This window comes from Daldinia loculata (assembly GCF_022478755.1).
Source record: "Daldinia loculata strain CBS 113971 unplaced genomic scaffold F4817scaffold_41, whole genome shotgun sequence".
NCBI lineage: Eukaryota > Fungi > Ascomycota > Sordariomycetes > Xylariales > Hypoxylaceae > Daldinia > Daldinia loculata.
This window is the reverse complement of record NW_026054895.1, coordinates 290,371-313,654: the sequence shown is the minus strand read 5'-3', so window position 1 is coordinate 313,654 and position 23,284 is coordinate 290,371. Positions and strand designations below refer to the sequence as shown.

Here is a 23,284-nt window from a genome sequence, read left to right as displayed (position 1 = left end):
TTAATCCTTCTTACCGGCGCCCTTGCAATATGGTGGATGCTGTCGGCTTCTTTTTCGGGCCTGTGGATCTCGGAATTCACCAGACTCGAACGGCATATGAACAGTGATGCAACATCTCCTCCGATCGCATTAAAGCGAAGTAGCTTCGATTGGAGCACCGTTCCCTTTCATTTTCCTGCCGAAGAAATAACTCCTTTGCCAGCGGGGAAGCCTCGTCGCCTACCTGTTCAGGCTCAATTTCATTCCGAGGCGTCTGCCGATAGACAGACTCGAGAAGCAAGACGCCTCGATGTGAAGAAAACTTTCCTCGATGATTGGGCAGCATACAAGAAGTATGCGTGGATGAAGGATGCACTGAAGCCGATCTCCGGGGAATTTCAGGACCAATTCAGCGGATGGGCTGCGACTTTGGTAGACTCCCTCGACACCTTATGGATCTTGGGTTTAAGAGAGGAATTTAACGAGGCAGTCGATGCAGTTTCCAAGATAGACTTCGGTCGATCTAGTTCTACAAGAGTCAACACCTTCGAGACGAACATTCGCTACTTAGGAGGTCTGCTTGCAACGTATGACCTTAGCAAGCGAGATGTCTTGCGTTTGAAAGCTATCGAGCTTGGAGACTTGATTTACGTAGCTTTCAACACAGAGAATCGGATGCCCGTCGACTTCATCGATTTTCAGGTCGCCAAAACAGGGAAACCTCTCTCTGTCGAGTCCTCTGTGGTCTCGGCTTCTCCAGGGACGCTGTCTCTTGAACTGACGCGACTCTCACAGCTCACGGGGGACCCGAAATATTATGATGCAGCTGCAAGAGTAATGGATGTCTTCTACCGAGGTCAAAACCAAACTTTGATACCGGGTCTGTGGCCTACCTACGTCTCTATGAAATCCCAAGATGTCATAACGGGGAACTCGTACACTCTTGCTGGGTGTGCTGACAGCTTATACGAGTATCTTCCCAAGGAGTATGCTCTTCTTGGGGGCACGGAGCCGAAGTACGAGACGATGTCTAAGGGGTTCTTGGAGGCCGCTAAGAATAACCTGCTTTTTAGACCCATGGTGCCTAACAACATGCAGATGCTTATTGCTAGTAGTGCCAGTGTATCTGCTACAGGCGAGGTGACCTTGGACGAGGAGACTGAGCATCTTGCTTGTTATCTTGGTGGAGTCTATGCGCTAAGTGGTAAATTATTTGGTAGCCCGGGATACATCAATATTGGCGCCAAGTTGACGCTTGGTTGCGTGTACGGGTATCGATCATTTCCAACGGGGATGATGCCCGAACGACTGAATATGGTAGCTTGCAAGTCGTTTGAAGACTGCGAGTGGGATGAGAAGCGATTCGACGAGGAAAAGCAGAAGCGACGCGAGTGTGAGTTGGCGCATAAGATCCTAAACTATTTATTTCCTCGTAGCTTTCGAAGTAGTCAACTTGATTTATTTTCCGGTCTTCTAACTGACACCTACTGATTTCTGATAATATAGGGAAGGGTCATCTTCCTCTTGGATTCACCACTGCTAAAGATCCCCGGTATATCCTAAGACCCGAGGCGATAGAGAGTGTGTTCATCATGTATCGCATCACCGGGAACACAGTTTGGCAAGACATAGGATGGGATATGTTCACCGCTATCGCGAACGGAACTAAGACCGATCGGGGGACTCACGCGGCCGTAAAGGACGTGACCCGCATGGCAGATGTCCTACCAAAAGATGACTATATGGAGGTGAGTATGAATATGCGTAGGTATTTATCTTATAATACTGACGTTTAAATACAGAGTTTTTGGTTAGCAGAGACTTTGAAATATTTTTACCTGCTCTTCTCGACTCCTGACGTCGTTAATCTTGACGACTATGTGCTCAATACCGAAGCACATCCTTTCCTCAGGCCTAAATGATCAAGTCATTTCTTTTACTAGCGCCTCCTGCAGTAAGATTACATGTAAATAGGTTAGTTGTATATTTTTTTCAGTGTCCCGACTTATTGTATGCTTGTAAGACTATTCCGTAAGCCCTGCTAACGTACTATATCAAACAGAAGTATTCCATTCAAGTTCAGGTTCAAGTGCATCGTGGATATTTGTAGTGCGACTTTCCACCGGTGACAGGTAGTTAAAAAAAGAAATTGTTTCATCATGCCTTTTACACTCTACCTAGTATCATCTATAGATGTTAGTGTAATATAAGAAAATATGCCTAGTACTTTAGAAGAATCTAATATTTACGATATCGACCTCATGACAAGATTATTATAGGTGATGCTGCGGAGCTGCTGCTAAACCAGCCTTCAATAGTTTCCCAGAGACAAGATTTCCAAGCACTAGGTTAAAGCAATGAGTAATTGTTTAATAAGGCCGAGGCTATATCTATTGTAGTTAGTTTCCGAATAATACTCCGCATATCTCCAGCTTCACCCTTGGCCCCAAAACGGACTTCTCCGCAAACCCCACAGAATCTCCAAATTCCAAGCATTCCGAAGTCACATCGTGACCTTGCGGCGGAACAAGATTACGAAAATTAGACCGAAAGGTCCACGAACCATTATATAAATACTATAGATGAGTGCGTATAATGATGTGCTCATTAGCCACTCAGGATTCGGAGCTCATCTTGAGGGAGCCTCATCTTCAACATCTCAAGACACGATGAAGCTCACACCAGCTGTTTTGGCGGGAACCCTTGTCGCAAGGCAAGACATCGACTACAATGCGGCACCGCCAAACTTGTCAACTCTCGCCAACTCGACTCTCTTCGAAACATGGCGGCCGAAAGCGCATGTTCTTCCCCCATCTGGGCAGATAGGTGATCCCTGTATGCATTATACCGACCCCGAAACTGGGCTCTTCCATGTCGGTTGGTTGCATAACGGTGCTGCTGGTGCCACGACAGACGATCTTGTTACGTATCATGATGCCAATCCAGACGGACGGCCGTTCATAGTAGCAGGCGGGAAGAATGATCCAATCGCAGTATTCGATGGGTCGGTCATCCCTAGTGGCATCGATGGCAAGCCTACCCTTCTGTATACATCTGTGAGCTTCCTACCTATCCAATGGACTATCCCATACACACGGGGAAGTGAGACACAATCTTTGGCGGTATCTCGTGACGGAGGTCGTAACTTCACGAAACTTGAACAAGGGCCTGTCATTCCGTCACCGCCTTTCGCAGTCAATGTGACAGGTTTCCGCGACCCTTTCGTCTTCCAGAACAGCCAGCTCGATACCGAACTTGGAAGTGCTCCTGGAACTTGGTATACCGTTATCTCTGGGGGCGTCCATGGAGAGGGGCCTAGTCTGTTCCTCTACCGACAGCACGACCCAGAGTTCCAGTACTGGGAAGAGTTAGGTCAATGGTGGCATGAACCCGCTAACACAACCTGGGGTAATGGTGACTGGGCTGGTCGGTGGGGGTACAACTTTGAAGTCGCCAACATCTTCTCCTTGGATGAGCAGGGCTACAATGCTGAAGGCGAAATCTTCACAACCTTAGGCGCTGAATGGTCGTTGGACCCAATTGTGCCGCAAGTCTCGGGTTTCCGCGAGATGCTTTGGGCAGCTGGGAACATTTCTCACAAAGATGGAAAACTCAAGTTTCAACCAACTATGGCCGGAAAGCTTGACTGGGGAGCTTCTGCATATGCTGCTGCTGGCAAGGAGTTACCGGCAACCTCGAAAGCCTCTCAGAAAAGCGGCGCCCCCGATCGGTTCATCTCCTATTTATGGCTAACGGGAGATTTCTACGACACTCTGGACTTCCCGACTAATCAGCAAAATTGGACCGGTGCACTCCTGCTCCCGCGTGAGTTGAGTGTCGGAAAGATCAGCAATGTTGTCGATAATGAACTTGTTCATGAAACCGGATCGTGGAGGATTGGTAGTAACGAGTCTGGTGTCGTTGAGCTAGTGACCTTAAAGCAGGAGATCGCGCGTGAGGCCCTGGCCGCATTAACCAGTGGTGGCTCTACGATTGAACCGGGTCGGACCTTGAACTCACCAGGCGCTATAGCATTCCAAAACATTCCCGAAAGCAAATTCTATGTGATTACTGCATCGCTTTCTTTCCCGAAAGCTTGTCGCGAGAGTGGTTTACGAGCTGGCTTCCAGATCCTGTCTTCTGAATACGAGAGTACGACCATCTACTACCAATTCTCCAACGAATCTATCATCATCGACCGCAGCAATTCCAGTGCCGCGGCGAAGACGACGAATGGTATCGATTCTCGTAACGAAGCAGGTCGACTACGTCTGTTTGACTTGGTGCAAGATGGCCAGCAGGAGATAGAAAGTCTTAACTTGACTATAGTGGTCGATAATTCTATTGTCGAAGTGCATGCTAATGGGAGATTCGCTCTAAGTACTTGGGCTCGGTAAGTGTCTACTTCTTGGTTCCTCATCTTTGACATAAATTCTAACTCATTAGTAGATCTTGGTATGCTGCTTCCCGAGAAATTAGATTCTTCCACGACGGTGAAGGGGAGGTGGTATTTGGAGACGTGACTGTTCACGAGGGGCTATATGACGCTTGGCCGGATCGAAAGGATGAGCAGTAGAACGGCAAAGAAAATAATATTCAATAACCTTTTTCAATTCGCTTTCTTGGCGGAGAATAAAGTAATAATCATGATGATCTATGTAGTAGGGATTCTCATCCTTCATCCATCAACTAACTGAACTAACTTGATGGTGATCACTTCATTACCACCCGGGCAGACAAATTGTCCTTGAAGTGTCAGAACTTAAAAATAAATAAACAATCGTATGTCGTCGAAAAAACGAGGAGTGTAGACAATGATACGCTGCGCCACGATAGGTTTCATCAGACATATCAGTCCAGGGTACGATGCGCGAGGAACCAGCGTATCTCCCACCAATTCCCTCTGTTATTCAACCAATCATCCCCGCGATAATCTCGGTGCCTTGAGCGATCGACACTCCGCCGCCTCTCCTCTAAAGCCAAGACGCGTGGTTTTGGTACCTTTTATCGTATTTTATTTTTATACTTTTATACTTACGAACCCCTCTCCCCTTAATCGTCAGGCCGCTTCTCGACTTAAATCAGGTTAACCTGCATGTAGTCCAAGGCAGCAGTATAACAGCTTTGATTCATTTTGAAGCGCCAAACATTCAAAATGGAGCGTCCACCCTCTGCTACTACTTCTAAGATGTCCGTCACAGGAAGACGAGATTACGGCATGAAGTTTATTGCAGATATGGATGACCTCGCTGGCAGCACTATCAATGTCGGTTCGCATGGACAACCGCCTCTAAACGGATCTCACGAATCAGTCAAAACATACGGAGGCACTCCGTATTGGGAGAGGCACGCTGAAGTTACAAATACTAGACACGATGAAGAGAACGACGTCGATGAAGGTTGTCATCCGTTTTGGACGTCATGGTGGGATATGATTAGGGGGGTAGGATTGATTATCGCTGGCATGCTTAAAATTCCCTTTACTATTGGGCACGGTATAGCAAAGGCGCTACATTTCACCCCGACACTATATAACGACACTACTGTCCGGAAGTGGTTTCAGATCACCGGTTTCCCATCGGGAATCGTTGCTGCCGTCCAGGTAAGAGTTATAATAACCTCACCTCACCCATAGACTCTAACTTGTTTCACTGCAGGCCTTTTTGTACGGGCTTCTCGATGGTTGTACAGACTGGTTCGTGTTGCCTTACAAGTGCGCCAGAAAAGACGGATTCCTCGGATTTTTTAAAGGGTTCATACAAGGACTTGGTAGTATAGTATTCAAGACGTCTGCCGGTGAGTTTAGTCTCAGCTACTTCTTATCCCCTACATTCGGGTCGTGACCATCCATCTTACAATAACAGGTGTCATAGGATTAGCGTCGCATCCGTTCTTTGGTATATACAAGGAGGTGGCAAAATTTAAAGTGGAATTTAAACGTGAGCGTCGGCCTCGACAAGATGTTGGGTCTCTGATATAGTGTTCGACCCAATCTAAATTCACTAATCGGCCTAACTGTCCCGCCAGGAATCCCCTTTAAATCCGGACGACGAGTTCAGAAAGAGAAAAGCCCCGTGTAGGCGGTTATAACGCCTTCTAATTCGATCTTGAGATGAGCTCTTGTAGTCAATCGACCGTAATTACGACTGGTGGCCAGATGTGATCATGGAGCAAGCGTTAATAGTTACTGCTCACGGAAGCGTATCTTCGAGATATTTCATGGGATTTAATGGAGCATATAAGTGTACCTACCTAGGTACCTAGATGTATATTGGTGACCTGAATCACAGTGTTTACCAGAAGTCATCGCTCGGGTATTCTGGTTGGGGATTGTGTAATACTGGGGACGCGGCGAGACAATCCTTTATCATATAATGACTATCTTTTAAAGAATATAAGAGAGTAAACAATTACAAAGCTATTCTGTAATAAAGCCACGAGATTATGGCTACTGGAAAATATCAGCTACCGTTTTGAACAGCTCAAAAATTACAGTTGTATAAAGTTATATCAAGTACCAATTTCAGCGAGAAACCCCTAATTAACCAAAATATTTTGATGTACGTCCAAAGGGAAATGCGGGGAACCAAGGAACAACCGTCGATGTATATGGTTGGCATAATGCCCCTGAAACAATATAATAAAGACTGATGTCTTTCATTCCAATAGATCCCTTGCTACAATGAACCTATTTTTGAATATCGTTATCTATGTTGCAGTAGATAGAATATAACCAGATAGAGCTCTCTCAAGTCGTATTGGAGGGTAACAGATGACGCAATTTTGGTGTGATGTTGCTCATTTCTCCAACCTGGTTACTTCACACTACCTATTGGGACATAATTGTAGACAATGCCGTCCAGAAAGAATAATAATCTTATTGCGCAAGTACACGAGTAAGCGAGTCCAGCCGAGTTACCCCGACCCCAAGAACAGTAAGTATGTCGACAACCACAGTTACGTTTGTGACGCCGAAGGCGCCCGCACCGCCGGGTCAGCCCGATATCTCGTATGCTCCGGACTACGATAAGTGGCAGGCCCGAGCGGCTCGTCGGCTCAAAGAGGGGAACTTGCCAACTACACTACCAGAAGGTTTCCCGGCGCAATTGAAGGGGGATTTAGTCTGGGAAGGCGAGACAGTAGCAGACACTTATGACTGGACCTACGTTCTCAATGCCGAACAGCTTAATGAGATAGACCGAGCTGTAGATCACTTCAAGGGTAGGTTATGGTTCTTCTAGGTAGATACCTATATATGTCGTGATCTCTTACTAACCAATTTTATGAAGGATTGGGTTTGTCGCTGGGCCATCTCACTGCAGAGACGTTCCCGCTCCCGAACCTCCACGCGGAACTACGCCGCCTGTCTGCAGAATTACACAACGGGCACGGGTTCTTCGTGATTCGCGGCCTGCGTGTCGACGACCACTCCCGGGAGGAAAACGTCATCATCTACGCGGGCATTTCCGCGCACATTGCTGCTCAGCGCGGCCGGCAGGACCACAAGTATAACGGTCAGAAGGCTGATGTGGTCCTCAGCCATATCAAAGATTTGACCTGGTCGCAGAATAATGGCTCCATCGGCAGTCCGGCCTATACTACCGACAAGCAGGTCTTCCACACGGATTCCGGCGATATTGTGTCTTTGTTCGCCCTCGAGACGTCGGCAGCGGGTGGTGCTAGCAAATTAGCGAGTACGTGGCGGGTATATAACGAAATTGCTGCTACTCGTCCGGACCTTATCCATACCTTGTCTCAAAGTTGGGATATGGAAGTGTGAGTTATTTCTTAAGACGTGGTCTCATTTGCCATCAGATTCTTCCGAGATTAAAGCAATGCAGGTGTATCAGTTTCACTAATAACTACCTGTCTGCACCCTAGATTTGAGAAAGCCGATAAGCAGTACGTGGAAAGACCGCTGCTGTATCACTTCCCTGCGACGGATTCATCCCCGGAGCGGGTGGCCCTACAATATGGCCGACGATACTTCGTCGGCTTCGGTGCTCTCCCACGTAGCTCTAACATTCCGGCTATTTCGGAGGCCCAAGCTGAAGCTCTCGATACAATCCATTTTCTAGGTGAGAAGTACTGCGTGAATACCGACTTTCAAAAAGGAGATATCCAGTATATAAACAACCTCGCCATCTTCCACGCAAGAGACGGATTTACCGACACGTTAGAGAAGCGGTAAGCATGCTTTCAAACCGTGTAGCTGTGAACGAGTTTATCTGTGTTGCTGACAAAATTTACCCTCTTTCTTCATACAGCCGCCACCTTTTACGTTTATGGCTGCGGGACCCAGAAAATGCTTGGCCAACTCCCGAGGCTTGGAGGTACCGTTGGGCACAACTTTATGAAGGTGTTACACCAGAAGGACAAGTCTTTCCTCTTGAGCCATTTATTCGTAGTGCTGGAAATAAGGGGAGATAAGGTTGGCCGCGTGTGCGTGATCTATGTCTATACCAAAATGCTAGAAAAGCTGCATATCCATCGCTATGTTGAAAAGGAAGTCTCTCGCCAAGTGGGGAATTCCTACCCTGTACCTAAAGCCCAAGACGCCGAAACCCATTATCAAAAATCTACTCTAGGAGAATTTCATAATCGTCCTTCGCAACCCGCACAGGCTCATTTCCGCTTCCATATTTACGTCGGACAAGTTCGAAGATAATTAGACCAGCACTAGTACTTGGCACCTGTCGGACTGTAGTAATTTTGTTAGATATACCTCCCACCAAGTTGATATGACCTAGGCATTGGCTTGTCTACGGTAGGGAAAGACTTACTAGTATTCCACCAAAATCCGCGATATAACCACCGTATCAAACCTTTTCCTTCCGAGGTTGCTTCAGTGGTGCACTTAGTCCAAGTTTCTTGGTAGGCGTGATAATAAGCTCGGAGCATGCGCCACCTGCGCCTAGGTTTATCAGGGTTCGCGGCTGCTGAGTTTCTCAACTTCGCCGCTTTAGCATCGAGATCTTCTAGATGGTCCCAGTGTTCAACTTGAATATGGTTTAATGGATGAAGGATTAGTTGTTGGGTGAGTGAGGCCGTGAAGCCAGCAAATAGTAGGAACATCGGCTCAATTGCGTAGTGCGGGCGTATGACGACTGGACGGCTACCATCTTTCGTAGTATTGTCGTTCGAGCTCTTGTGAGTGGGTGGTCTCTTTTGGGCCAACACATCAACAACGTCAGGGTGCAGTCCACCATAATACCACATGATGAACCGGTAGAAACCTTGGGCCTTCACAAACTCGAAAGTGCTAAAGAAAACTGCGCTTCCGAAACTATCTTTTAAGAAAGATAGTCCCCATCCCGCGAAGATCCCTCGCAGTCCTATTTCCCGAAGCTTTTCTGCTGAGAACGCCCACATGCTCCTCGGTTTCCCGTTCTCGTTACCGGAAATGAGATCACGATGGTCATATCTCGCCTGTATAGCATCGAGTGGGGCTGCGACAACGCTTTGAATGCTTCCGGCTATGAATCCTGCAGTGAAGGTATGGATCGGGTCTGGCGGAGGGAATATCCTCTTCGGCGCTCTTGATGTTTCCTCATGTAGCTGCGCTAAGATGTGTAAGTAGCTGGTATACAGCACAGCGCCAACTCCGACATTCGCCATAAGAGGCGGGAGAATCTGCTGTGGTATGATGCTCCATCCATGCTGCTGAATGACGGACGCAAGTAAGCCTGGGGTGGTGCCTCGTGCCCACATCCATGCTTGTTTGAAAGTGAGGCCCAGCCTCGAAGCAGTTTGGCTGTTAGCAGCAGCGCGGGCTAGTAACTCCGTCTGAGTTTGGTGCACACCCCGGGCGTACGCGAGGTAGTCGACCCGTGTCCGGAAGAAAGCCTTGACGGGAGCCCTGAAGTAAAAAGCGATGGCCTGGGCGCTCAAGGCTCGAACACCGGCGGCGGACGCGGCAGTTGCGGCATTATTGCGCGACGGATTATCTGAAGCTAAATCGGATGGTATTACAGGGAGAACCCCAGTATATATATCCCGGGGTGAGCTATTGATATCATCGCGGCCTGGTGGCATTGTCCTCATAAGTCATTTTGAGGTTTGAGGTTATGATGGTGGATGAAGTCGGAGTGTTTGGGAGGGATTGTCGGGTGAATAATTTGTTGCGAAATAATGAATTGCATAAATTTAGGTACATAAATGTTGCTTACCGCACCTAGCTACATATTATGCAATATTAAAATGGGGCACCAACATCACGCCCTCGAGCTGAATTGAATAGGGAAACTGCAATATATTAACGCTAAATATAACATTACGAAGGGCGCAAAGATGAAATAGCTAGAATGAATAACGGTAAATGTACTTAATATTATTGAGTTGAAGAAATTCAATATGCGTCTTATAACAGTGGGTTTTGGTTTTTGTTCGCGTCGGGTTTAACAGCTGCTACATAGTACATAAAAGCCCATACAATTTACTAGCATGCACATGTACTCCATTCTAACATTTAAGTTGAAACCACTTATTCCATATGACGTCAGTAATTTATCCCGAAAGGTTACCCAAAGACTCAAATTTTAGAAGTCTTCTACTCCCATAAAACTAATTCGGCACCTAATCAAGTACCTAGTCTCGTACTGGGTTCAAACCCCAGCATAAGAAACTGCAAGACGTCGTAATGTATTAATACCATACTATATGGATTAAACAAATACGTTTCTTCCATTTTGGATTTTCTTAACCCATAATCTCTAGTCGCCTATCATGTCCTCTCCTACTTTGTCTCCGCAGCAGTTAGGGGCTTTAGTCGACATTCTTGTTCACCACGAGACTTACTCGGAAGCTGAGAGCTTTAAGAACCCCGAAGCTATCGAGCAATATGGGTATCCATTTGATCCTCTAGCTCGCGACGGAGGTAATAACACGAACAGAAAATCAGCATCTCCACTGCTGCAACTTCTTCTTACCAGATTAATTCTTCCTATTCCCGGAGTCAGAGATCTTCCCTCAGAATTCTGGACTACCAAGTTCCGAGGTATTATGAGAAGATTTGGCGAGGCAGAACTGTCAGAAAGTTACGATAAAGGGACACTGGGTAGTAGGAAACGGTTGGCCTCAGCCGCCTCAGTCATTCACGAATGCATCACTAGGGGTCTGTTAAATGGTGTACCAAATGATGAGCTACCGAACCTACATGGTCAATATGACACCCGTAAAGCAGAAGACCTTTCTAGGGCTTGGGATGACGTGGTTCAGCATTTAGTCTACGGGAACTTGATCGACGAGTTATTCGATCACTTCACGGAGACTGCAAACCTCGAGGATCATTCACCAGCAGTCGATGCTGCTGTTAATCTCGCTATAATATATGTGGCTACATTTCTCCACCATCTTTTTGTCCTCTCAGCGGAAGGCCCCTATTTACTCAAGTTGATCAATAACATTCATGGGTTGATCCCATATACGGTAATTGGACAAACACTGCGCGTTGGAAATGCCGGGACCATGATCAACGCTATGGTTAGGCTTTTTCTAGCAAAAGTCAGTGTCGGCGCAATTTCGAATTGGCTTGGCTTGACACAGAATGCATCAGATGGGATGAACCTCTTACAAAGGTGCGTACTTGCTAACAGATTCGGGAGAAGCTAGCCTAATCATCCTTAGGATAATATCTTTAGTGTTAGAATGGGATACCAGCGAGTTTCGCAAGGCTATCGATAATATCAAGCGAAGCAAAGATAGACCTGGTGAATCGTGCCTAACCGCAATCGACGCACACCTACAAGCTTCTAGGGACCAACACGAATCACTTCGTGAATTGAGTAAGAGGGATGAAAAATCCATAATCGTAGCTATCCTAGAGGTCAAGGATAAGGCGTCGCTAGAATCGCTGACGGAGGAGCAACATGCCCAATGTTTACAATACTACTCAGCTCAACTCGCGATCCGAGATAGGGAGAAAATTACCGAGGTTCTCTGTCGCCAGACCCCGGATTTAACTACAACTATCGTGCGAGATGTTGTGTCCGTTTTCGAACCTATGATTCGAGACATTCACAAGAATGTTGACATACGCAAGCATCTTAGCTCTGTCGAGAGCTTTTTGACGGACTTGATAGAGACAAGCAAGCCGAAGGAGCGAGATAGTGGCAAAGCACAGAACAACACTACACCGCCATCCGTTGAGGACTATGTCGCTTTATTAAAACGGAACCGCCAGTTGGCCTACGACTATCTACGTGACTTCGCTGAAGGGTGTCCGGACTTACGGACAACGTGGCTAAATTGGGCTAAGAAAAGTCTCGAGACTTTCCGACGGGCCAATCAAGGTATAAACTCTTGTAATCCCAGAGAAATGGATACGAATTTGCAGGATCTGTTTGGTAAACTTCCACCCGACCAGCAGAATAGTGTCAAGGCCATCATCGATGACCACGTTAAATATCTCTCTACATCAGAAAACGTATCAATAGTACGGATGCAGAGTATTATAGATGGCCTAGATTCCTACGAAAAGAAAGAGACGTGCGGAAGCATGGGCGGTCCAGGGGTGTACATAACGCGTTGGCACTGCCTATTGGATGAGACTATCGTTACACCAAACACACCAAGAGGCCCTCCAAGGAGTGGGAAGGACGTGAAGGGAATAAAAGCTCTCGGAAAAACCGAATCTGTCGCCAAAACAGAGACTTGGGACCCAGATGCTCTTACTCGACAGGAGGAGCAGGCGTGGCCCGAACCCCCTGATATCTCGATCGTTGTTGATGCACTTGGCCCTCAATTTAAAACTCTAATTGCTAATATTTCAAGCAAAGGTCTATCGCGTAAGTAAGTAAGAGGCATAGTATTAGAGATAAGTACTGCGACTATAGCGAGATCCTATGTTATAAGCGGTATTGCTACCTAGGTACCTAGGTATAAACGACGGTAGAGCTAATACAACGGGAAGGGTTGATATATTAGAGGCGTTGGATACATCACACTACGATAGAACATGTTAAATGAGGGAATTAGAGGCTATATAGCAATCAGTCAAGAAGATCAAGATATTTCTAAGAAAAGGATGGTGACGAGGAGGGGCTAACGGATAATAGGATTCAGTTAAGGCTAGAAATGAATGGAAATCAGAATCTATTAATACACCACACAACACAGAACCAATTGTTACTTCAAGACTAAACTTCCACTAAAAGATACCCTGGACATCCCTTTTTCACTCTTCCAATTCCAAACTCTGCTCTCCATCGTGTATGAGGTCCATTGACGGGGGACAAATGATGCTGATAAGGATCGGTGGCATAGCCTTAACATGGTCAGTAAAGATGTGGATTAGAATATTATAAGAAAAGACTGGTGGCTTTACCTCTAGTTAGCACCGAAGCCGCTGAAACCACCGAGAAGTCCAGAAAGCGAGCTTTCTTCCTTATCGCCTTCCTTCTTAGCCCTGGATCCTTCAGCAGCGCCCTTGGAGCCCTCGAAACCAGCCTTGGAGCCCTCGGCTGCGACCTTGGATCCTTCAGCTGCGCCCTGCGAGCCTTCGAATCCAGAGCGGGAGCCTTCGGTGCCTGATTTGTATCCCTGGTTGCCGTGCTTGGAGCCTTCATAGCCGGCCTTGGATCCCTCAAATCCGGACTTGGATCCTTCGAAACCGGCCTGGAAGCCGTCGGCCATGTCCAAGGAGGCCCTGTCGGCACTGTTGGCGCCGTTCTTGTTGTTGTGGGCGACGCCCTTCTTGGAAGCGCTCCTGTCGGCGCCGTAGTTACCGGCCCGGCTGCCCTCACTGCCGTGCTCGTAGGACTGGTGTTGTTCCTCAGCGGACTTGTGCCCCTGCTTGCCAGCTTTCTGGCCCGCCATGCCAGCCTGCTGTTCGTCCTTGTCGGTGAACTGACCCTCCTTATGAGCCTTTTGGCCTTCTTGGCCGGCTACCTGGCTGCCCTCGACGGCATGCTGTCCTGCTTTTCCGGCCTTCTGGCCAGCACCGCCGGCCTTTTGGCCACCCTTCACGGCTCCTTGAGCACCCTCAGCGGACTTGTGGCCCTGCTTGGATTCTCCCTTCATGCCGGCGCCGCCAGCAGTGACGCCAGACACAGTGTGAGGGGCGGCTCGGGCGGTATGCCCCATGACCTTGCCAGTGGGGTGTGCAAGAGCTCCGGCGCCGGGTACCGAGTTAAGTGGCGCGGTGTTGGCGGCTGCTGCGAGCAGGGTGATGAGAGCGATGATTGCGCGTTGCTGCATTTTGATTGATTGGGTTGGAAAGAGTAAAAACCTCGAAAGATAGAAATTGAATGGTTGAATGGTTGAATTTATATTTGAAATACGAGTGCAAAACTAAATGAGTGGCTGTGAATGAGTGACGAGTTGGTCGATGTTGCTGAGTGAATATTCCCAAATAACTCGAGGATTCTGACGGCTTTTGTATCTGAATAGCTCTCAGTATGATTTCAAGGGAATGGGTAACCCTGATTTTACTGCATACCTATCGCCCCTTGATTCTCAGTAGTTGGATTGGACTGACTCATGATTTTGTAGTATGTCTCAGTCCAAGCACGCACAAAAGATTCATATGATCGGCGCTCGAGGGATAACTGCAAGACTGAGTTATCGCAATGTGGAATTCATTTAAATTATGAAGGGCTATTCTATGGAACAATCCTCCCGCTTGATTCGTAGCATGCCGTCGCGTCCCTCCTTCGATGAATGATCTATTGAAACGGTTCTCCTGGAACTCATTGTCCACGGGTTGGCATGAGATTGAGAGGGCTGTACATCGTTCATACCTAACACTATCGTATAATTAGCCCCTGGCTCGTAAAACCAGGGAGTATCTTCCCATCGTCCCGAGTAGGATCGTGGTGGCTAAACTATTATCACTTATCTAGCTCATGGTATTATATTCATTCAATTGCGATTAGGGAAGTCCTGTCAATTTTCATTATCATGGAAGGATATCTACTTAAATCTTGCGTTCTAATGATTCATCTATTGCGCCACTCGGAATGGGGTCGCTAATAGTTGACGGCGGTCTGTATAATTCCCCTGTTCAATTGTTCAACTGCGACGTTTGCGATGAACACATGCCCATATCCACCACAGTAGGAGAATTACGGCTGCGGGCGCGCAGATAAATACCGCTATCCAGGGTGCAAGGCTCCCTCCTCTGGGTGGCCAATCAAGGGATGCAGGCAAGTATTCCCTTGAGAATATCCCCTCGCACCAAGGAGAGGCGGTTACTAGATCAGGGGAGTCCTGTTCCGGGCACCCGGCGCGATTTTTGAGTAGAAAGGGGGCCATAACTACTGACAATTGATGCTAGGTAGTTGATCAAAATGTGGTTTTCTTTCTTCGCTGTTGTTGGAAGATATACGAGATTAGTGATCGCCTATATAAGATTGGAAAAGAACTTCGTAGTTTCTAAACAATCTACACTTTGCTATACAAAAGTTTTATATTGTAGCATGTTTTAGGTGGTCACAAACACAAAGCCTTTGATACACTACTCACGTAACTCCCTAAAACCGAAAGATAATGGTGTTCTTCTTTGTATATCAGCCACGTTGGTTACTTTTATGACTTTATGTATCAAGCAAAGCATTCACGACTCACTGCGTCATTAGTTATAAATGGAATTTGACCCGGGGCTTTGAACTGCGACCTTTCGAGAATATGTGATCTTGTCAGCTGGCAGATTATGAATTGCGGTAGTCAGAATCTTGTTTGCCTTAGGTATAGATTGAATCAATTGACCGAAATGATTAATGCTGTATATACATCGGTACCTAGATACTAGATATTCCACGATTATAATGATAGAGGTAACTATAGACAACGACGCTCTCTGAAGTAGATAGTCAAAAATACGTTACCTACCTGATACATGACTTTCTCTTTTATGATAACATGATAAGCTTAAGTGAATAGACTCTATAGGATATAGAACGAGGTTAACCTCTCGAGGTTTCCTTTCTCTCCTTTTCCGACGAGTATTTATTAAGTATGACTAAAAAAAATATTCCATGTGTCTTTGTTTGTATGTCAAGTTTGTCATAAAGGAAATACTCGTGTACCTATCGGCTGAAAAGTCTAGAGACGTTGATATGTTATAAACTGTGTCTATTTTCTTAAGCGCATGTTATCCAACCATTGAGTTCTTAGATGTAATATTATATTATTGATAGATGTATTTAGGGGGCTTCTAGCTATATATAACGAGTGTCTAATTAGTCTATCTAATACTCGTATTTGCAATCTTAGTCCTTCTGAGTTTTGATCCCCTTTCATGGTGGTACGAAAATGGTGCAACTCATGTGATAGATCTGCGCTTTGTTTGCATATATTTGCCGAAGATATTACACTACATAATCTGGGGATGGGGACGAGCAAGGAACCCGGAGCGGTGAACATTTCTGGAATCTTATGCCGCACTGGCCGAATTGCCAAGTCAGTGGAGCGGAGCGTCATCGGGTCCATGCATGTCATAAAAGCAAGCATCCCGGGTTTATCGCAATACTTAAAAACATGGGCTTCCGCCTCACTTAGGAGAAAAGTCTAGTTCGACCTCCTAGGTTAAAAGCGCTGTCTAAAGTTACCTAGGGTTCGGTCCATCTAAGACCGGCTCTCGTATTGTGGCCGCTATGTTTTCTCCGCTGTTAACGGCCCTCTTCGTATTACCGCTTGTCGCATCTACCCCCTCTGGTCCTACAGGCAATTATGCGCAATCACCACCGGTTTTCCCCTCACGTAAGTCTATATAGGCCCTAATAGTCGCGTTGATTTGGTCACTTATCTATATTCATAGCACCTGGGAAGGGGGCGGGCAGATGGGCCGACGCGTACGATAGCGCCAGCAGTCTTGTAAGCCAGATGACGTTAGAGGAGAAGGTCAACGTCACACGCGGCTTCACTCTTGGCGATAATACCTGCGCCGGTAACACGGGAACAGTCCCGCGACTCGAGTGGCCGGGTATGTGCCTGCACGACGCAGGTAATGGGGTTAGAGCTGCAGACCTCGTTAACTCATATCCGTCGGCAATCCATGTCGGCGCTAGTTGGGACAAGAATCTGACGTACCAAAGAGCCTTTTATATTGGCTATGAGTTCAAGGCCAAAGGTGGTAAGTATACAGAGAGCCTTTTATAGTCGCCTTAGGACAGCTGGCTTACATCTTATCAGTCAATGTTGTGCTTGGTCCCAATGCAGGTCCCCTAGGGAGGACTCCTTTAGGTGGCCGTAATTGGGAGGGTTTCTCTGTTGACCCTTACTTGTCTGGACAGCTAAACGCGGAGACAATCATTGGGCACCAAGACGCTGGTGTAATTGCGAATATTAAGGTATGAATGCAATGCACAGTATCAGAATATCATCGAGTTGCTAATTCCAGCGTCTAGCATTTTATTGCCAATGAACAGGAGACGTACAGACGACCATACTTTGGGGTTGAATCTGTTTCGGCAAATATTGATGATAAGACGCTTCATGAACTCTACCTCTGGCCGTTTATGGACGGCGTGAGAGCTGGTGTGGCTTCGGTTATGTGCTCCTATAATAGAATCAACAACACCTACGGCTGCGAGAACAGCAAACTCTTGAACGGTGTTCTTAAAACCGAACTTGCATTTGACGGATTCATACTCCTTGACTGGAACGCTCAACACAATCTCGAGAGCGCGAACGCGGGACTAGACAGTAAGCCCTCACACTTACGAGCTTCTTAACCCGAGCTATGGTTACTGACTTACGATATCATAGTGATTATGCCTGGAGGTGGGTTTTGGGGAAACAACCTAACCGAAGCGGTTCACAACGGATCTATTAGTGAGGATAGAGTCACAGACATGGCTACTAGGTAAGAAATAAGTTGAGTCCAAGTTCATTACTAGGTAGTCAGCTCAAATGCATTTAGGATTCTTGCAGCATGGTACCTTGTGGGCCAAAACGGCAGCAACTTTCCGGTTCCAGGTATCGGGATGAAGAATCTCACTTTACCTCACGAGCAAGTCGATGCCCGTACCCCTGAATCGAAGCCGATTATATTAGAAGGTGCGATAGCCGGGCATGTTCTGGTGAAGAATAATGATGCCTTGCCTTTTGAGAAGAACCCGACTATGTTGTCCATTTATGGTTATGATGCTACAATCCCTGATACTAAGAACACGGATACTCTTTTTCAACTTGGTTACACTTCTTCCTCAGAAATGGGCCAAGCAGTATTAGGCACGGAGAATCATTTTAACCAGGCTGCTAAAGGAGGTACCATTGTGACTGGTGGAAGAGCTGGTGCTAATGGACCAGCTTATATCGACGACGTAAGGAGCCTGAAATTCTTATTCTTCATTTTTATTAACTTTTATGCAGCCATTGAGCGCCATTCAGCAGAGGGCAAGAGTTGATGGTACATGGGTCAACTGGGACTTGACTTCACCTAATCCGGATGTCAATGCGGCATCGGATGCTTGCTTGGTCTTCATCAATGCTATTGCCACTGAAGGTTGGGATCGAGATGGGCTTCACGACGACTTTAGCGACGGGCTCGTTTTAAATGTGGCTTCTAAGTGTCTAAACACCATCGTCGTCATACATGCCGCAGGCATTCGCCTCGTAGATCAGTGGATCGATCATCCTAACGTCACTGCAACAATTATTGCTCACCTACCCGGCCAAGACAGCGGAGAAGCCTTAGTCCAGCTCCTCTATGGAGAGGCTGGATTTTCGGGAAAGCTACCATACACGTTGGCCAAGAACGAAAGTGATTATGCAGTATACGCCCCGTGTGGTCGCGGCCCGTCAAATACGACAGACCCGCAATGTGATTTTACTGAAAAGGTCTACGTCGATTATCGCCACTTTGACGAGAATAATATAGCACCACGATACGAATTTGGCTATGGTCTATCGTACACGACATTTAACTATTCGTCGCTCTCAGTCGAGCCCCTAAGTATTACGCCAGAGCCACAAGGATCCTCTATTCCGAGTCACGACGAAGCTTTATGGGATATTGTGGCTATAGTTAATGCGACGATTACCAATTCCGGCAAGGTATCCGGCGCGGAAGTAGCACAACTCTACCTCGGCATCCCGAACAGCCCGCCGAAGCAGTTGCGTGGCTTCGAAAAAGTTCCTCTCGCCCCAGGAGAATCCGCCGAGATCACTTTCGAACTTACGAGGCGTGATTTAAGTGTGTGGGATGTTGTCACTCAGGGTTGGATCGTACAAGCTGGCCGATATGACTTATACGTCGGTGCTAGTAGTCGGGATATCAGATTGACAGATAGCATCGCGGTCTAGTGGGCAGCAATGCGCTTTGATACAGATACCCTGACGAAACAGATTACAATAATGTCCTAATACTTAGTACCTAAGACACATGAAGAATAATATTCTTATTTTTACTTCTCATGAAAATATCTTCACTTTTGCAATTGATCAAATCTCCAGTCCCGACAAACGACGCCCGAGTCTACTGTGCGATTAATTTCGTAAACAATCCTCGGGCTCCAGTAACGTATTTACGCAATCATCCTTCCCAATAATTGGATTACACCGCACAGCTATTCCAACGTCAAACCGCGCAGCGTAGTCAACGTGCCAGCGGCTAGTTAGCCTGTAGGTCGGAAATTCAGTGCTGACGATTTGAGCGCCGCTAGCAAAAACCGAGTCGCGCATGGACGTTGTATCATTACGTAGAATTGTAGTCAGTAGCTTATCCGCGCGCGTACGTACCCAGTAGCCCGCGCGAACTTGCCTCCAGATATTTTCTAGATCAGTCCCATTCCGTGGGTCATTCAGCTTCTGGAACGCGCAGTCGTCGTACCCAGGTTTCGAGTTCGTGAAAATTACGCGGCCTTCGAGGTTCGGGCGTCCGGCACTGTAGACATCGCGGATTGGCCCCGGCTCGTTACCCATTAAAGAAGAGAACACGACCGCGGGCTAAGTCCAAGTCGGGCCATTCGTACTTTGATGTAGACTGATCTAGTGTACCATTATCGCGCCTGACATCGTCCGCCGTGATAAGCTGTGATGGGGAGAAGACGGAGCGAATCTCAGCGTCAAGATCATCCAAGAGCTCGCTATCGTTCCACGGAATAGGGGGAGCCCCACCTCCGGTCCCAGTCTCAGGGGTTTTGAACTCTAACATAAATAGGATCGGCACATGATTAGGATGTTCATGAGACCACTTCTTCAGCGTTGAATAAGTGTATAGCAACTAGGCCAAGCATCGGCGTCTGAGACATGGAGAACCTTCACGCCGGGTTTGTTCATCGCGTCCTGTAGCGGCAGCTCAGTTCCCGAATTGCGAATCACGAGCGACGTCGCGTACTTGCCCCCCTCCGGATCCGCGAAGAGGTCAAGCTCGAAGCTGCGCACAGACTGGTACGAGGCTTATACGTCAAGCGCCGCGTGTGAATAATAATTTATGATGTTATTAAGCAGTTGGGCTTACGCTTCACGCGCCTCTAACGGCGACTCTCTGTGATAAGGATTATGTGTACCGATGACCTTTATATAATAAACCACATTAGGTTTCCAATCTCTACCTTTTAAGTTAAAAAGGGATTGTGCTAAGGAGTAAGTTGGAGCGGCGAAAGTCAACCCTTACTTGGATTTGATTCATTCGAATAGCACGAGACCACTTGAGGCCATTCTTGGTAGAGAAGCCGTTAGATACATGCCCTATTCACATCATCAGTTGGAATGGAAATGTTTCTGTGAAGTGAGGGCTAATGGAGCTTTTATAGCATAGGATAATAGCGCCAAGCAGAGCCGCCCTTGAAAACTGGATTCACGGATCAGAAACATACTTCGTTCTAGCTAAGGATTCAAACGAACGCATACCATCTTAATAAACGATACGTAGTGCGAAGTCTAAGGGGCTTAAAGAATAGGGAATGGATATATTGATATTAGAATGCCACGGGTTTAAAGCCTCTCGACGACAGACTTTATATGTAGATCTGTTCCAGTCCTAATATCTGAGTTCAAAGCATATTCCAAGCAGACGCCAACGCCTTGACGAAATATAACACTGCCAATTTCCACCGCAAGCACTCACGTCGTCCCAGTGAATTGGGAGGCGCAGATACTCAGCATTAAGTATTGAGATTGAGTTAAACCAATGAGCTAATAGGATAGACACTCGTATCAAAATGCTAAGTTAGTGGGGATGCCAACCATTGCCAAGCCTCTGTAGATAGGGGCGCCACATAGAAGGGCTGAAAACCGGGTTGAAGTACCTAGTGTTGAGAGTACAATGTGATGAAAGTCATGATTCAAAATATGCATAAAGATCTGCTATAGTTTGCCCCCAACGAGGTAAGCACTGGTTCTTGCTTGAATTCGGAAATGTATCCTATTTATACGGTAATAACTAGTACTATGTTCTTAATTTAAGTTGATTAGATGTAGCCTTCGTAGGGGGGTAATTGGTAAACCCCTTCCATCCAAACGGTTGGAAAGGAGAGCTACATTATAACATGATAACAAATTACATGTACCCAGCTCATGCGAACATTGGGAATTGGGCCTAGCGTGTAGGCCTAAGGTAGTCCGACTGTCTTAGATTCCATATCTCCAAGGGAGTGACCACAGCGGAAAATACCACAATAAATCAATCGAAGAATCCGAAGAGTTTCACAATTATTCTTCTTCATATACGTGAACATCTCCAATCGTATTGCGCGTGTGCTTCTTCGAATCTAACCAAATCGATGATTAGTTCCGAATCCGCGGGTGGCCTCCTTAGACATAGGCTGCGCTTCTGCTTCCTTTGCTCTTATTATAGAAGAATGTCAAAGCGACAACGGCGACTCCGAAAACGAAGGCTAAATATTCGAATACATAGTCGGCCTAGTACACGATTTGGGATTAGTAAGTATCCTAGCTAGATGCCCTAACTACCTAGGTATTTTACTCGGGATGGATTGGTGTTGTGACTCAAATGTATTGGAATTGGAATTATTGTATAAATAGGTACTGACCTGCACTCTTTGACATCGACCTTTCAACTCACTCAAATCATCAGGTAAACCTGGACAGTAAGTTTTATCGGCAAGGGTCCCACAACCACCAGTCAGGAGTTTGTTGATAGCCCTTTGATAGTTGCTCTCGCTATCATCACTCGTGCAGCTCGGCACAGACTTTAAAGCGACTGTCAATGCCTAGTATAGCACGATATCAGCGTATTTATATCCACCACGGAACCTGAAAGTCCGGATTTATCCTGCGGATTTACTTACAATGGCACCAGCAAGGTAGAGCGCTGTGGCAAGACCATCTGCTCCCATTGGTACTATGCTAGGAATTTTATCGATGAACAGGGCGGCAATGCCTATCAGTGAGACAAGTATACCAAATGCGCCGCAAAAGCTTCCAAATGAAGTTTCTGCAGGGGGGGCGCCTTCGACTTGTTGCTTCGCAAGAGTCACTGAAAGACCTAGTACTACTGCACCGAAGAGAAGCTGAGCGCTAATGAGTATGATAATACCTAGTATAGCAAGGGCAAATATTTGCGGGACATACCAAGAAGCCTCGAATCCCTAGTACTGCTAACTTGAGCATTGTGATATAGGTAGGAAGAAGAACGTCGAGGTATTATAAAGAAAAGAAGTATACAGGGGAGTTTGACCGTACAAGTATGGTCAGGATATACAGAAATTGGACTGAGGAAACTCCAGAAAGAACAAGACACGAACCGAACAAAAATGGCGCTGTCCTAACCTACCAGGGGTTCATATATATACTGTAGTCACACGGGCTTGGCCATATAGAGGACATTGACTCATCGCTGCGGTGATACATAGTCCCGAACAAGATATATTAGTTTCTGTGCAGCTGCCTAGCCGCTGGCATTGCAACATTTAAATTCGTGACGGACATGGGGTATTAAGTCGAAGATAATTTTATTTCCAGCTGAAACGTAAAGCTTGCACTTAATAAACAATTCCTACAGATGTGAATCCAAGTCGAAACAGTTCTAAATCGTAGTATTACACAGCGTGTCAACCTAGTTGGGCTCCAGAAGAAAATAGCATCCTGCCATGCCACATCATCATGACATTTTGTCCATTGTCTTAAAATATACGGTGGCTATGATATCTGCGTTTGTACCCATAAGCTGTATGTGCCGGCACTAGTAGTTTAAATTAGAGCTGTAGACGGATCGATAATGCGACGTGAATGGTTTTGTGGAGGATTATAAAAAACGCGGTTGGTTGACGTATATTAAGCGATGTCCGCAGTATACCTGGAGGATGATACTGGAGGATGATAGACATCACGAAATGCAGGCCATCGGCCCCTTTCTTTTCAATAAACCCCACAGCTCGAAATATTTTCACCAAGTAAGGAT

At 46.6% G+C, this 23,284-nt stretch overlaps 9 protein-coding genes across 9 annotated transcripts; 6 read left to right on the top strand and 3 right to left on the bottom strand.

Moving 5' to 3' along the window:
* Nucleotides 1-36: 36 nt before the first annotated feature.
* F4817DRAFT_360190 (glycoside hydrolase family 47 protein) lies at nt 37-1,901 on the top strand (the record flags this gene model as incomplete). The annotated part of the gene is made up of 3 exons (XM_049306245.1): nt 37-1,372; nt 1,486-1,727; nt 1,782-1,901. The coding sequence occupies 3 exons, from the start codon at nt 37-39 to the stop codon at nt 1,899-1,901; spliced, it is 1,698 nt and encodes a 565-aa protein (XP_049157046.1).
* Nucleotides 1,902-1,930: 29 nt separating this feature from the next.
* On the top strand, nt 1,931-4,890 carry F4817DRAFT_344308 (glycoside hydrolase family 32 protein). Its single transcript, XM_049304129.1, has 2 exons — nt 1,931-4,372; nt 4,429-4,890. The coding sequence occupies exons 1-2, from the start codon at nt 2,562-2,564 to the stop codon at nt 4,553-4,555; spliced, it is 1,938 nt and encodes a 645-aa protein (XP_049157045.1). The 5' UTR covers nt 1,931-2,561; the 3' UTR covers nt 4,556-4,890.
* Nucleotides 4,891-5,134: 244 nt separating this feature from the next.
* Nucleotides 5,135-5,822, top strand: F4817DRAFT_318026 (uncharacterized protein; the record flags this gene model as incomplete). The annotated part of the gene is made up of 2 exons (XM_049300882.1): nt 5,135-5,581; nt 5,637-5,822. The coding sequence occupies 2 exons, from the start codon at nt 5,135-5,137 to the stop codon at nt 5,820-5,822; spliced, it is 633 nt and encodes a 210-aa protein (XP_049157044.1).
* Nucleotides 5,823-6,422: 600 nt separating this feature from the next.
* Nucleotides 6,423-8,552, top strand: F4817DRAFT_188741 (Clavaminate synthase-like protein). The gene is made up of 4 exons (XM_049298443.1): nt 6,423-7,200; nt 7,269-7,755; nt 7,861-8,166; nt 8,247-8,552. The coding sequence occupies exons 1-4, from the start codon at nt 6,921-6,923 to the stop codon at nt 8,407-8,409; spliced, it is 1,236 nt and encodes a 411-aa protein (XP_049157043.1). The 5' UTR covers nt 6,423-6,920; the 3' UTR covers nt 8,410-8,552.
* On the bottom strand, nt 8,484-10,145 carry F4817DRAFT_188750 (mitochondrial carrier). The gene is made up of 2 exons (XM_049298444.1): nt 8,763-10,145; nt 8,484-8,680 (listed from the first exon to the last, which is right to left on the bottom strand). The coding sequence occupies exons 1-2, from the start codon at nt 10,021-10,023 to the stop codon at nt 8,559-8,561; spliced, it is 1,383 nt and encodes a 460-aa protein (XP_049157042.1). The 5' UTR covers nt 10,024-10,145; the 3' UTR covers nt 8,484-8,558.
* Nucleotides 10,146-10,544: 399 nt separating this feature from the next.
* On the top strand, nt 10,545-12,938 carry F4817DRAFT_188728 (uncharacterized protein). Its single transcript, XM_049298441.1, has 2 exons — nt 10,545-11,555; nt 11,605-12,938. Exons 1-2 carry the CDS (start codon nt 10,705-10,707, stop codon nt 12,770-12,772), a joined length of 2,019 nt encoding a protein of 672 aa, XP_049157041.1. The 5' UTR covers nt 10,545-10,704; the 3' UTR covers nt 12,773-12,938.
* Nucleotides 12,939-13,008: 70 nt separating this feature from the next.
* F4817DRAFT_188731 (uncharacterized protein) lies at nt 13,009-14,339 on the bottom strand. The gene is made up of 2 exons (XM_049298442.1): nt 13,304-14,339; nt 13,009-13,243 (listed from the first exon to the last, which is right to left on the bottom strand). Exon 1 carries the CDS (start codon nt 14,173-14,175, stop codon nt 13,306-13,308), a length of 870 nt encoding a protein of 289 aa, XP_049157040.1. The 5' UTR covers nt 14,176-14,339; the 3' UTR covers nt 13,009-13,243; nt 13,304-13,305.
* Nucleotides 14,340-16,284: 1,945 nt separating this feature from the next.
* F4817DRAFT_344298 (glycoside hydrolase family 3 protein) lies at nt 16,285-19,341 on the top strand. The gene is made up of 7 exons (XM_049304128.1): nt 16,285-16,677; nt 16,736-17,050; nt 17,110-17,267; nt 17,325-17,622; nt 17,686-17,782; nt 17,840-18,242; nt 18,292-19,341. The coding sequence occupies exons 1-7, from the start codon at nt 16,572-16,574 to the stop codon at nt 19,222-19,224; spliced, it is 2,310 nt and encodes a 769-aa protein (XP_049157039.1). The 5' UTR covers nt 16,285-16,571; the 3' UTR covers nt 19,225-19,341.
* Nucleotides 19,342-19,407: 66 nt separating this feature from the next.
* On the bottom strand, nt 19,408-22,494 carry F4817DRAFT_360184 (membrane-associating domain-containing protein; the record flags this gene model as incomplete). Its single annotated transcript, XM_049306244.1, has 9 exons — nt 19,408-19,804; nt 19,839-20,116; nt 20,170-20,296; nt 20,381-20,436; nt 20,537-20,581; nt 21,682-21,783; nt 21,915-22,094; nt 22,173-22,394; nt 22,456-22,494. 9 exons carry the CDS (start codon nt 22,492-22,494, stop codon nt 19,408-19,410), a joined length of 1,446 nt encoding a protein of 481 aa, XP_049157038.1.
* Between the last annotated feature and the right edge of the window lie 790 nt (nt 22,495-23,284).

Bases quoted from the DNA above. Each gene is read 5' to 3' on its own strand.
- F4817DRAFT_188728 (XM_049298441.1), top strand. From the start codon at position 10,705: ATGTCCTCTCCTACTTTGTCTCCGCAGCAGTTAGGGGCTTTAGTCGAC. The intron at 11,556-11,604 runs GTGCGTACTTGC...AATCATCCTTAG, and splicing joins GGGATGAACCTCTTACAAAG to GATAATATCTTTAGTGTTAG.
- F4817DRAFT_344308 (XM_049304129.1), top strand. From the start codon at position 2,562: ATGAGTGCGTATAATGATGTGCTCATTAGCCACTCAGGATTCGGAGCT. The intron at 4,373-4,428 runs GTAAGTGTCTAC...ACTCATTAGTAG, and splicing joins GCTCTAAGTACTTGGGCTCG to ATCTTGGTATGCTGCTTCCC.
- F4817DRAFT_344298 (XM_049304128.1), top strand. From the start codon at position 16,572: ATGTTTTCTCCGCTGTTAACGGCCCTCTTCGTATTACCGCTTGTCGCA. The intron at 17,051-17,109 runs GTAAGTATACAG...ACATCTTATCAG, and splicing joins TGAGTTCAAGGCCAAAGGTG to TCAATGTTGTGCTTGGTCCC. The intron at 17,623-17,685 runs GTAAGCCCTCAC...ACGATATCATAG, and splicing joins CGCGAACGCGGGACTAGACA to TGATTATGCCTGGAGGTGGG.
- F4817DRAFT_188741 (XM_049298443.1), top strand. From the start codon at position 6,921: ATGTCGACAACCACAGTTACGTTTGTGACGCCGAAGGCGCCCGCACCG. The intron at 7,201-7,268 runs GTAGGTTATGGT...AATTTTATGAAG, and splicing joins AGCTGTAGATCACTTCAAGG to GATTGGGTTTGTCGCTGGGC. The intron at 8,167-8,246 runs GTAAGCATGCTT...TTCTTCATACAG, and splicing joins ACCGACACGTTAGAGAAGCG to CCGCCACCTTTTACGTTTAT.
- F4817DRAFT_188750 (XM_049298444.1), bottom strand. From the start codon at position 10,023: ATGAGGACAATGCCACCAGGCCGCGATGATATCAATAGCTCACCCCGG. The intron at 8,681-8,762 runs GTAAGTCTTTCC...AAATTACTACAG, and splicing joins CGGATTTTGGTGGAATACTA to TCCGACAGGTGCCAAGTACT.
- F4817DRAFT_188731 (XM_049298442.1), bottom strand. From the start codon at position 14,175: ATGCAGCAACGCGCAATCATCGCTCTCATCACCCTGCTCGCAGCAGCC.